At 39.3% G+C, this 12,921-nt stretch overlaps 1 protein-coding gene across 1 annotated transcript; it reads right to left on the reverse strand.

The window, feature by feature from the left end:
* Positions 1-303: 303 nt before the first annotated feature.
* On the reverse strand, positions 304-8,708 carry LOC126506025 (neuropeptide Y receptor type 6). Its single transcript, XM_050149296.1, has 2 exons — positions 8,575-8,708; positions 304-2,585 (listed from the first exon to the last, which is right to left on the reverse strand). Exon 2 carries the CDS (start codon positions 2,402-2,404, stop codon positions 1,289-1,291), a length of 1,116 nt encoding a protein of 371 aa, XP_050005253.1. The 5' UTR covers positions 2,405-2,585; positions 8,575-8,708; the 3' UTR covers positions 304-1,288.
* Between the last annotated feature and the right edge of the window lie 4,213 nt (positions 8,709-12,921).

A 12,921-nucleotide genomic window follows, 5' to 3' on the forward strand; every position in this document is an offset into this window, starting at 1 on the left:
AATGTTTACTCAAGCCAGGTGGTGGTGGCACACGCCTTTAATCCCAGCACTTGGGAAGCAGAGGCAGGAGGATCTTTGTGAGTTCAAGACCATCCTGGTCTAGAAGAGTAGTTCCAGGACAGGCTCCAAAGCTACAGAGAAACTCTGTCTCGAAAAAAAAAAAAACAAGAAAACAATGACAATAACAACAACAAAACAACCAAAAACAAAAGCAAAAAACCAAAAACAAAGCAAACCCCCCAAAGAGAATATTTATTTAAAATAAAACAATTTACATTTATTTATAGTACAAATGGGCTGCAGTTCAAATGTAATAAGTATCAGGAAGGTCTAACTAAGGAAAGAGCAAAGCTTCTGTGATTTAGTCAAAGTCTCTGAGCTAACAGCTGTTGAAACAATAGGTCACTTATCTTGTTTAAATCTTGATGATGCTCCTATACAATGTGGATCCTTTCATAATGTTTAAGTAATGAGATGATAATTTTTTGAAATGCTGTAGCTAATTATATCATTGCTGCTGTTAAAATCTCCCTTTATAAAGTTATGATGACTCATATTTAATATACACAAAGACATTAGGATAAAAGGCCATTTTTGTAATGAAATCTCTATCGATACAGGTCATTCATTAGTTGAAAATGATACCTGGCAAAACTGGAGCGCTAATTAATCAGTGATTAGTTTTCCTAGTCTTAATAGCATTGGTGGCAAAGAGAAATGCAGCGTTATCACAAGTTAAGGATCTGATTCAGACAGGGAAATTAATTATGGCCACAATGTTCAGTCCTAATATTAAGACACATTTTCAACTTTAATCCAGATATAATTAACTAGTAAATTGTCATACTGTATTTTCACACTTATCCAATTAATTGAATAGCTGTGCGATGGGAAGGTCCAGCTCCATCTAGAAGTGGAACTGCTCTGATGGGAAGGAGGCACAGCAAGGGTTTTTCCTGACCGTGGCACAGCAGACACCTTTCTGGCTAGTCCAGTGAATAGCAGGAACATTGGGGCCCAGCCATCTCTACTGTCCTTACCATCTGCTTCCTCATCTTTACTCCTTCCACAGCCATGGTGGCTAGGTTAAAAAAAAAAAGAAAGAAAGGGCGGGGCTACATCTTTGTGTGTTCTGTGGATGGATGGGATAGACATGCTTAACTTGAATTAAAACTGGGCCTAAAGATGTTATGTGTTTAACTCTGACTTCCTCTGCATCACACCCTATTCCATGCTGTTCCTTTTCCTTCATCCATTTCAGAAAGGCTTTGGTTTTGGTTCCTGATTTCTACACCCCTGCTGTTGTGCGAGCCAGTCTTAATGATCCCTTGGATTCATCCGTGTGCACAGTGGTCAAGGCGATATTTTTGTATCTTTCTTGGGGTGCAAGGCACCAACAGTGTTGAAGGAGCAGCATTAGGTCCTTCTGGAAATTCTTGTTGAGAAAGCCATAAAAGAGAGGGTTTATGCACGTAGAAACCATAGCAATCAAGTGGCAAACTACAAATACCAGGTCGTGGTGGCAGCTCATCAGCATCTCATGGTACCAGTCAAAGATGACATTGAAGATGTTCAAGGGCAGCCAGCAGGCCCCGAAAGTCACTACAATGGAAATCAACATCACATTGACCCTCTTGTTCTCATTGAGGCGGGTCTTGTTTCCCCTCCACCTGCCCACCTTCTTAGTTCTTCTTTGGAGGCAGATAACAATCCTCAGGTAGCAGATCAGAATGAAACCCAGAGGGACAAAATACTGGAGCATAAACAGCGATGTGGAAAAGAGGAGTTGGTTCAGTTTGGAAGGCCAGATCTCCACACAGGCTACCCGGTGGCTGTAGACATCATCAGGGAGAGAGAGATTGTGGAAGGGCTCGTTGGTGAGGTGGTAGGACAGGAATAAGGGAATAGACAATGAAAGGGAAATGAGCCAAATCAAGACGATGCCCCAATAGGCATGAAATACCCTGGGCTTCCAGCCACGGGGGTTCACAATCAGCTGATATCGTTCAATAGCGATCAATACAAGGGAGAATATGGACACAGAGATGGACACACTTTGCACGTAAGAAGTGAGTTTGCACATGGTGCTCCCGAACACCCAGTGGTCCATCAGAGTGTAGATGACCGTAAAGGGGATGCACATGACACACACTAAGATGTCAGAGAGGGACAGATTGGCGATCAGTACGTTGGTGACATTTTGAACTTCTCTCTGCTTCTTAAAGATGATGATGATAAGAGACAGGTTTCCAAAAAAGCCCACGATTAGGACCACAGTATATGCTATGAGCAGCAAGAGTATGGCTAGGAAAGGGGGTTGACAGGACTCGAAGTAGAAAAACGCAGAGTTGTTGCTCTTGGCACTAGTTTTATTAGGTGCTGGTTGGTTTGGGGGCACTTCCATTACGTCAGGGTTGCAATAAGAGATTTTCTAAGCTTGCTTGTATCATCAATGGATGTTTGGCCATCAGTTCTTGAGGGAACTCAGGATCTGAAACTCTCAAAAGAGTGTCAATGGGTTTAATCTTCCTGATCTCTTTCTGTGTTTGGCAGAAACAAAATGACATCAGCATGCTCTTGAGATCCTAAAATCAAACAGAACCCAGAATGTTAATGTAAGTTCCTGTTTTCAAGAGTCCCATGTAGCCTAGGCTTTCCTAAAACTCACTATGCATGAAAAGATGACTTTGAACTTCTGATCCCCTGCCTTTACCTCCTGCGTGCAGATTACAGGCATCCATTCCCACACATGTAGTGTGGGACTAGAACTTAATACCTCAGTCATGTTAGGCAAGCACATTATCAAGGGAGCTACATCTCCAGCTCACAAAATCTTAGCAATATAGATACTATCATTAACAGTATAGATAATTCTATTAACAGGACAGTGTTACTGAGGCTATGGATATGAGTTAAGCAGGTGTCTGTTTAGCTATGTTCTCTTCATGCTATTTTATTAGTCTTATCAGTAAGAAGTAAGATGATGTGGGAGGCTCCTCTGTGTGCTGTCATTACCATTAATGAATCTAAGTTCTGGCCTGTTGATAGGGCAGAACTTAGGTAGGCAGGGAAAAAGAAATGGAATGATGGGAGAAGAAGGGTGGAGTCAGAGAGAGATGCCATGGACCTGCCGCTGCAAGAGATAGACGTGCTGAAACTTTGCTGGTAGGCCACGACCTCATAGTGATGCACAGATTAATAGAGATAGGTTAAATTAAAAATGGAAGAATTAGCCAATAAGAAGCTAGAGCTAATGGGCCAATCAGTGATTTAATGAATATGGTTTCTTTGTGATTAATTTGGTTCTGGGCAGCTGGGACAAACAAGCAGCCTTCCTCCTGCTGCAGTAAGTCAAGAATATGACAACATCCGGGTAACTATGTAAGGCAGTGCATACACACACACACACACACACACACACACACACACACACACATATATATATATACATTTCCATTCCCTTCACCTTGTCTTATTTTTTCAGGATCACATGAATGTACACCCTTTTCATCTAAAAGATTGTGCAGATCCTCGAGGTAGAGATTGTACTGCACTGCAGAGCCTAGAAGACTATGTTTGGATTTGTATCTGTCATAGTGTGCTGTGTTCACTCCAAAACTCATAGCCAGCCAATATTTATGGTAACAGTATTAAGAGGTGGAACTGTTAGGAGATAAGTAGTCCAAAAATTTTTTTCTCATCATGGATTAGAGCCATATAAGACAGGATGAGTGCGAAGGATGCAGCTTCGTAGTCGAGTGTTTACTTAACATGTACAAAACTGTGTGTTCCATCTGCTCCAAATAATCCATCCACCCATGCACTCGTGCATGCGTGCATGTACACCTGAATGCATCCATCTATCACGAGCTTGCTGCTTCTGTCCCTCTACATGTAAGGACTCAACACTTATACCTTCTACAAAAGCATCATCCTGGGAGGACGGCAGTGGTAGTCATCATACCTGAACTTGCTGACACATTGATCCTGAACCTACGAGGGACCAGAACGATGAGAAACAAGTTTCTATTGCCTATAAATTATATAACTTTTGGTATCCCCTACAGCAGCACAAAGGAACTGCAGGACAAGTTCCAGGCAGAAGTGTCCACACTTTTGACACTGGCACACAACGTGGTCATCTACAAAGTTCATGCTTGAGAACTGTTGGGAGCTGTGAACCCCCGGATCCTGAATTTCTTGTAAACACCTCGTTTCCCCCTGATCTGAGTGCCTACAGCTGCTCAGAGCACGAGACCCTCAGGAGTTCCTGATTGCAGGGGAATGGTTTCTGGTGCGTTTGGCTGGGGCATGGCTATCCCTATATAAGCTGCCCCAGGGAACAAAAAAGGAGGCATTTTGGCATCAAGGATGACCAGTGTCTCTGTCTGTGAGTCTTTGTGTGTTTAAATCTCCAGCCCCTTGCCCGGTTCCTAAACTGCATGGCGGAGCATAGAGCCCAGACGGGCGTTATGCGCCCCAGAGTACAAAGTGATTAAGTTCCAAAAAGCTGGAAAAAAGTCTTATAATTTTAAAAGCATGTTTATAATTTTGTGTTATGCCACTCTCTTAGCTTCCATCAGTCTCTTGTAGCCAGCAGGCCACAGATTGGACATACCTTGGAGAATTACTGGATATGATTTACATCGGATTCCAATCTGAAAAATGGGACTAAATAATGCCTATCTATCTGAGTTGTGTGAAGATTAAATAACATTGTGAAGCTCAGCTAGGATTGGTACCCTGCTTAGATTTTGAGAATTAGAAAAGGAATTCAATGCATAGACATCGACTACTTATAGTTAATTTTGTTTAGAACACATTCCATCCATTCTTTCTTTCTCCAGATTTCATCTAATGTCCAGTGGATAAGGAACCATGGCTCAACGGCTCAGTGGTCGTATCCAGTGGAATTATTCACATCGTGAGATATCACACGCTTAAAACTAAAACTAAGAACTGAGATTTCTGTTCCAAAGAGGAAACATGGAAGGAGGGTAGAGGGGAGGGATGGAAAACCTCCTCATACTGGTTTATTCTTTAGGAATCTGGGGAAAAGAAACATAAATAAAATTGATCAGGGAAACTGAACACTAAGGATGGGAGGAAATGAACTTTTCTTTGCGGTGTGAAATTACTTTGGCCTGCTCTTCCCCGAGTTCAAAGGCTTAGAAGATTGTTACTGGAAAGAAAGCACCTCAAGAATACTTTCGTCTGTACAATAAACACCGTAAAAATACCAGAGATGAATAGGAGCCACTGATAAACACAGCGTACTTTGTAAAGAAAGCCTCAAGGGACTTGTCGATGATGTGGTGACAGGAGAAATAGCAATGTTTAAAAACATTAAGAAAGGTTTAGGGCTTGGACGATTCAGGGTTTCTGCAGACCTGAAGTTAACAGACATTGACTGAAGGGCAATTTCAAACCATGTTTAAACTCTTCACATCTGTTGATAGACTTGAACTATAGGTGAGAAATGGAAGGCTTTGATTGCTAATTAGAGGCTTCCCACCAAGCAAAATTCACTTGGAGGGGAAAAGGAATGAAAGGGAGATGGGCAGTAACTACACATTCAGTCTGGTGTGCTAGCATGTAGTTCCTCAAAGAGGACATATCTGATGCTAGCTAGCTGCCACTCCCCTAGGGCTGAATTTCGTCATCAGTCAAATTAAAATAAAAAATGGCCTCTTCATTTCACATCTTTGCATGAGGGTCAATGAAGTGATGCCTTGAAGACATTCCATAAACTGTGAAACACGCTCATTATTGTATTGCTGCCTGTGTCAGTGACCTGGGCAGAACCCATCTGGCCTCTGTCCTCCAGACACTGGAGTGCTCTGACGTCTACTATATGGTTTGTATCTACAGCATCACCTTTTGTGGGAAGGGATGGGAATGTTCTAGTTCTTTCTAATTTATGGAAAAACCAAGTCTCAAAAGGTCCAAGAAATTAGCTGGAGCAAAACATGCTCATCAAAGTCGTGTGTGTGTGTGTGTGTGTGTGTGTGTGTGTGTGTGTGTGTGATTTTTCTCTATAGTTATTATTGTCTGTAGGAAAAACACACTTCTTATGATTCCTGTGAAGACAGCTCTGATAATAGCTTCTCTCTTTACAAATGTGAAAATCCACAGACTTTACAGAGGCCCTCGTATGTGGACAACAGAGAAAGGAGTAAACAACAGCAGCCTTTATTTTTGTCCCTTCTTACAGATGTCTTCACAGTGGACTGGGGAACTCATTATCCCACAATAGCAGGTGCAAGGTTGTGTAAAACCTACCCACTCCCTTGTATGTTGATTATTATTCAAGGGAAAAAAAAACTGCTTTCAAGACTTTAAATTCCCAGAGAATCTTTGAACTCAAAAAGTTAAAAAAGCTCTGGATGGGCTTCATCTGGGAGGGAGTCAGAGATGACTGCAGGAGCTATATTGCCCAACGCCTGCTGCACAGCTCAAAGATTAGTCGTGAAATCCCTAAATATGGACTTCAAATTGCACCCTGGGCTTGGCCCTGTACATAATTGGTAACTCTAAAGTTTAAATGTGTAAATCCTGCTTATCTGGGAGTAAAGTAATGCCAAACTCAAGTTCATAAAAAAATTCTTAGGATGCAATTCTATTTTAGGAATGTTCATCTTGGACTGCTTAGTTGGAAAGGGGCTAGAGATGCAAGATCTCAGAGGAACAAGTGACATTTTGCTCAAATCTATGGGTAATTCAGAACAGAGGTATTCTCCAACCTTCGGCTTGATTATATCTTGCTCATGAAGTGCCTACCTTGACTTCTTTTATTTATTTCTTGTGGTGCAATAATTTCACATTAAATTAATTTTAAAGTATTATTTGGGTTTATATTTTCAAGATGAAGAAAGTGAGAGCATTACTCTGTGAAAATCTCCATGAACATTTAAATTTCCATATCTGGATGTCTTTTTTGTTAGGGTGTATTTGTCTCTCTTTTTTTATTAACACAATTCTTCTGAGAGGGAAGGGAGGAGAAATTGGGCATAGAATTTATGTGTTTGCTTTGATTACTCTGTTCTTTTCTTGTCATTAACTCCCTCTTTTCTTAACTATGAAACACAGTTAAGCAAAAAAGCATATTTTAAATTATTTAGAACCATATTTTTGGCTTGGACAAAACTCTAAACTCTTTACTTGAAAGTGATTCTTCTGCAATCCTCTCATCTGGCAGATGCTACCGTGACCATAGCTCAAATCTCCTGGCTGCCAGAGTTCCATGTTCTTGCCAGTATTTTCTGTTGCTTCATGCTATACATTTCTTTTACAGTTCTACATTTTTACTATTAGTTGTTCAAAACAGGTCAAGAGCATTCTGTTACACACACACACACACACACACACACACACACACTCACTCACTCACTCCTGAACTCACTTTACCCCCTTAAGTTCTAAAAGCACAAATTCTATGGTTGTGTTAATACAAATAGGATCCTCAGTGGTTAGAGAATTAATGATTTTCAAAGTACTGCACACTCTTTTGTTCATTCACCAAGCATACATGTGCTGAAAAATAGGCTGTCTTAACCTGATCAATATGCAGTCTTGTGCTTCAATAGAAACGACATTTCTATTTTGACTGACAAACATGGAAACCAGGACCCACTGACTTGTTCATGATCAACTAGAATTGTGTATTCAAAACTGTTACCAATATATATTTTTGTGTATTCAGTCATTTAATTTGTTTCAAAAATTAGTCACACAATTTTTTTCCATGAAGAGAACTGGAACTAGAACCTATACCTCCCTAAGAATGCAGATCGACAGTGAGTACCCACAATTAGCATCAAGAAACAAGTCGGACTCTCTCATGGTCTTATTAAAAAGTGCAGTTGTCCTGATCATTCAGAACGTTATGCAACTCCTTTTATTCTGTTCAATTATCTGCCCATTAAAAGCTCAATTTTATATTTACCTTCTGTAGAAGTGTGTTACATTTTATAATTTGAAACCTGCATTTGACCAATGTATTCATTTATTACACACACTTCATTATTTTTTTTCTGCTGGAAATAGTTTATATCTTTTTTTCTTTAGAACTTGACAAGTGTCTCAGCTCATGTCAGGTGTTAGAAGGAAACACACATTTGATCACACAGAGCTGCTCTTCAGATAAAGCCAGCACACGCTGTTTGATTGGCTTTACTTTCTGTTTTAGGACTATTATGATCTTCAGTTCTTAAAACAGCACCACATCATATGTGTCACAGAACTTAGGCTTAGGTTTGCCAAGGAAAATAAGTTTACTGGCATTTAACGTTTACTAACAGATAAACAAAAGTAATTAAAGTCTTCATTGTGTAAATAGCAGCTCTGGGAACTTGATACTTTCCCTACAAGAGTGCATTCTAAAGCTGTACATTTGCTTTTTCAGATCACAAAACAAGAAGACAAATGATACAGATAACATTGAAATCAGGAAAATTCCAATTTTTAATGATCTTGTACTCTAAAATTAGAATATCTTAGCACAAAATGCATATCTGAAAACCATATTTACACGAGTAGAAACATTTCCTACAAGTACGCTTCCCAATTTCTTACCTGTTAGAAATTTCCAGCTCTATTACTGTCTTTTCATCTTCCTCACACGTTCTTTCTTTAGGCTCGGTAGTTTTAAAGTTTATTTCTCTACAGAAGGATGCCACGTTAGCCATCTCTCAAAGTGCCAACGCTTCCTTCTCCCCTCCTGATGCATCTCTGTAAGATCTGCAGCTTCCCCTCAGGAGCTACTCCCTGTAGTTGGAGTCAGTGCACTGGCAGGGAAGATGGAGTTCTGCCATCCAGTGGGTGCTGCAGGCCCCTGAGGAAGAGGCAGGGAGGAGTCGGGAACCTTGGCAGCAGTCAAGGCTAGCTGCAGCTGCTCAAGGGATGCTGTGAAAATGTCACAAATGTCCCTCTCTAGCATCTGAAGATATGTTTATAAGAGTGCATCTTGAAAACCTATGCCACTTTCTGGCACGTATAGTTATACTTTTCAAAAGAGACTGGCTTTGTAAAAATCTGAAAATTAATTTAAATGTACCTGGAAAATGATTAGCAAATATTAGTAGTTGTAGAAAATTTACTTCTACCTAATAGATGGAATTCATTCTACATTAGTGTGATAATTTGTTAATTGGGCTGATATACATCTACACTTGTGTTATCCAAATTTGATAACACAAATTATCATACAATGTAGAATGAAATCATCTACATTTGTTTTATCAAGTTATTAGCATTAATAAAATCCTTTTAATATTGAAATTAATGCTGAATTTATTAGAAAGAGATTAAATAAAAAATAATTTCAGACAGAGAATCAAGTAGCCTGGACTGGCTTTGAACTTATTATATAGTTGAGGTTGACTCTGGGATTCTGATTTTCCTGACTGCCCCTGCCAAGGGCTGAGATCACAGTAGTCAAGCAGTACTGTATTTCTGAACTGCCTGAATTAGGAAGTAATTTTAAGCAAAAAGAGAAAGTATCCATGGCCTGGATTGTGAGCCTAGTGGATATGGAAGAAAAATAGAATCAGCCTGAGCTCTGTGGAAGCTGAGGAACTAAATAATGCAACTACTCACCTTTTCTTAAGACAAAGACTCAAAAATCTGACTGGATAGGAAAGAAGCTATTTTCCTTCGCAGATGACTATTTCGTTGTGCAAAGGCACCTCATCCCATTATCCATTTCTCAGGTGACAGACATCTAGGATGTTTCCATTTCTTGCCTATTATGAACAGAGAAGCACTGAGCATGGATGAGCAAATCTCTCTGTAGTAGGATGTAGAGTCTTTTGCCTGAAAGCTGTATAGTTGAACCTTGTCATAGATTGATTTTTAACCTTTTTTTTTGAGGAATCCCCACCCTCATTTCCCTAGTGGCTGTACAAGTTTGTGTTCCCACCAGCCATAGATAAGTATTCCTCTTTCCCCATATCCTCACCAGCACAAGTTACTCTCTGTTTTACTGTTCTGGGCCGTTCTGATTGAGGTAAGATGGAATCTCAGAGCGGTTTTAATTTGCATTTATCTGATGGCTAAGAATAGTGAACATTTTCAAAAGTATTTTTCAGTTAGTGGTATTCAGTCTTTTGAGAATTCTCTGTTTAGTCTTGTGCCACATTTTAAAATTGAGTTATTTCTCTTCGTGAAGTTCATTTTTGAGATTTTTTTTGTGCATTTAAGATACTAATTTACTGTTAGATGTATAATTGGTAAATATTTCCCCATTCTGTTGGCTGCTTGCTTTGCAGTTAGTTTCGTGAGGTCTCATTTATTAATTATTGGTCCTAGTGACTGTGATGTTAAGGTCCTGTTGACAAAATCCTTTCCTGTGTCAATGAATTCAAGCCTATTCCCTACTCTTTCTTCCACTAGAGTCAGTGTATCAGGCCTTACATTGAGGTTCTTAATTCATGTGGAGCTGAGTTTTCTTTAGTCTGAGAGATAAGGATCTATTTGATTTTTTTTTTTTTACTTTCCCCATCTAGCTTGACCAGAACCATTTGTTGACGAAGTTGCCTTTTCTCCAGTGTGTATTTTTGGCTTATTTGTAGAAAACCAGGCATCTGTAGGTGTGTTTAATTGCGTTATGGACCTCCAATTCTATTTCATTGACCAGTGTGCCTATTTTATGGCAATGCCATTCTGTTTTTATTACTATAGCTCTGCAATGCAATCTAAAATCTAGGATGGCGATACTTCCAACAGTTCCTTCATTATTCATGATTGTTTTAGATGTCCTGATTTTGTATGGAGCTAGAAACAATCACACTGAGTGGTGTAGCCCAGATCACAAAGGACAGTATGGTCCCTACAGGCTCCTAGTGAGTGGCACTATTAGGAAGTATGGACTTGTTGAACTAAATGTGGCTTGGTTGGAAAAAGTGTGTCACTAGGGGGTGTGCTCAGTGCATCTCGATTCTCTTCCTGCTGCCAGTGGATCAGGTTATAGAACTCTCAGCTACCTCTCCAGCAGCATGTCTGCCTGCACGCTGCTATGCTCCATCCATGAAGGAAACAGACTCAATTTCTGAACTTCTAAACTAAACTGAAATTCTGTAAACTAGTCCAAAATAAATGTTTTCCTTTGTAAGAATTGCCATGGTCACAGTGTTTCTCCAAAGCTCTAGAAACCCTAAGTAAAACAATTGAAGAAAAGGCAGAAGAATTTTAATGGTATTTTAAATATGACATTCTAGTAATAAAATATAATTTAAGTAGAAAACCTGATACTTTATTGTCTTTAAAAATTCTCTTACTGGGAAAAAATTTAATAATCAAAGTTCAAGTTTTGTTACAGTATAAATGAATTTTGAGAAAAAAACTACAGAAAAATCAATCACTACAACTTAACATTAGGACCTTTGCATAAATGAAAAAAGATCTGATGGTCTAGGAGGAAAATGAATGGTTTACATAGTAGTAGCACGTTGCCCTTTTGGAAGAACTAGCAAACAGATTTCTAAAGCAACTGTATTAACCAGGGTTCCATTTTTCTAGGAAATGAGGCCCAAATTGTCCCAAATTGTCATAGATGAGTGGATGTTCCCTTATCTGTGATCAGCTGTTGATCTTACTTCTAACCAAGTTTCTGACCCAAAGGCCAACACAATGTTCAGAACTAGACTTGACTGAGAAGATAAGACACGCATAATCAAGATCACGTTAAGATCTTTTGGTGTGTTTCCATTCCCTGGTTAGTTTTCAAGAATACACAGAAGAGACATTCTCCTGTATTTTGATTCTGTAAGGACTTGTACAGTTTTTTAAAATAACTATACTAATTTATTTTTTAAAAGAAAAACAGAGATCTGGATGTGGATATTTCCTTCATATTAGCCATGTTTGCTCAGGATAAGAAAAGCTTGGAAAGGAAGATTATTTTAAATGTGTATAGAGGGGCATTTCAAGTATCCAGAAGGCTGTCTGTGCCCATGTTGTGCCTTATCTATTCTAAGGCTAAAGGGAGAAGAAAGCTCATAATTTGGAATCTGGAGAAAGGATGTGGGGTAGTTCCTTCCTTAGTATAAAAGTTTGCATTTGGAAATATGTGATCAACTCTATTAAATATTTCTTCCACAGACTTGGTAAGAAGTCTTCCTCTTTTTTATTTTTTTGTGCTACCTCCTCTGATGGCTAATACCTGTACTGTTTCATCCCAGGGCCACGAATCTACTAAATGGTGTACAGTGTTGATCTAAAAGAAGCTCTTTATGCATCCCTATGTGCCCTGATCTTGGCTCTGTTGAATGTTGAATAGGAAGGCTCAATTCCTGGACTTTACCAGCAGAATGCTTGGACATTCCTTCTTCAAAGCGTCAGGGACAGCATTTACCCTTGGTCTAGCACGTTAGTAAAAGGTCTTAGGGAATCAGTTTTCAGGACAATCCATTCTATAATATTTAGAAGATATTTCAAAATGTAATACTACCTCAGAAAGCACAGACCAAGATATTGTCAAAGTTCTGAACTTTCAAGCCTCTTGAAGCTTCTGAGTCTCCCAGAAAAAGTCCACATGATTTACAATTGTAGGATGTAGCAAGACTAGTGGGTTATTGATAAATTCAAGGTCCACCACCTTGTGGTTTTTCTCCATTTGTTGAGGCTTTTAGGACAACTTGTAGTCTTACAAGGATGCTGACAATGGACCAGTAGACCATACTTTAGAGGAATGTCAATGGCAAGTGGCTATCCTAATTAAGAGTCCTTTTTTTTTCTAAACAAATTCATTGCCTTTGATTGTAGGATTGTGTATGTAAGTGGGTGGGCATATGGCGTGTTACATGTGTGGAAGCTACTTTGTTTGTGGGATTGTGTATGTAGATGTGTGTGCATATTGCATGGTACATGTGTGGAAATGAGAAGACAAGCTTTGTGTCAGGTTCCCTTTCTCCCAGTTTGGGT

Source organism: Alexandromys fortis, unplaced genomic scaffold (genome assembly GCF_014885135.2).
Source record: "Alexandromys fortis isolate MF-2015 unplaced genomic scaffold, M_Fortis_MF-2015_v1.1 scaffold_60, whole genome shotgun sequence".
Classification (NCBI taxonomy): Eukaryota; Metazoa; Chordata; class Mammalia; order Rodentia; family Cricetidae; genus Alexandromys; species Alexandromys fortis.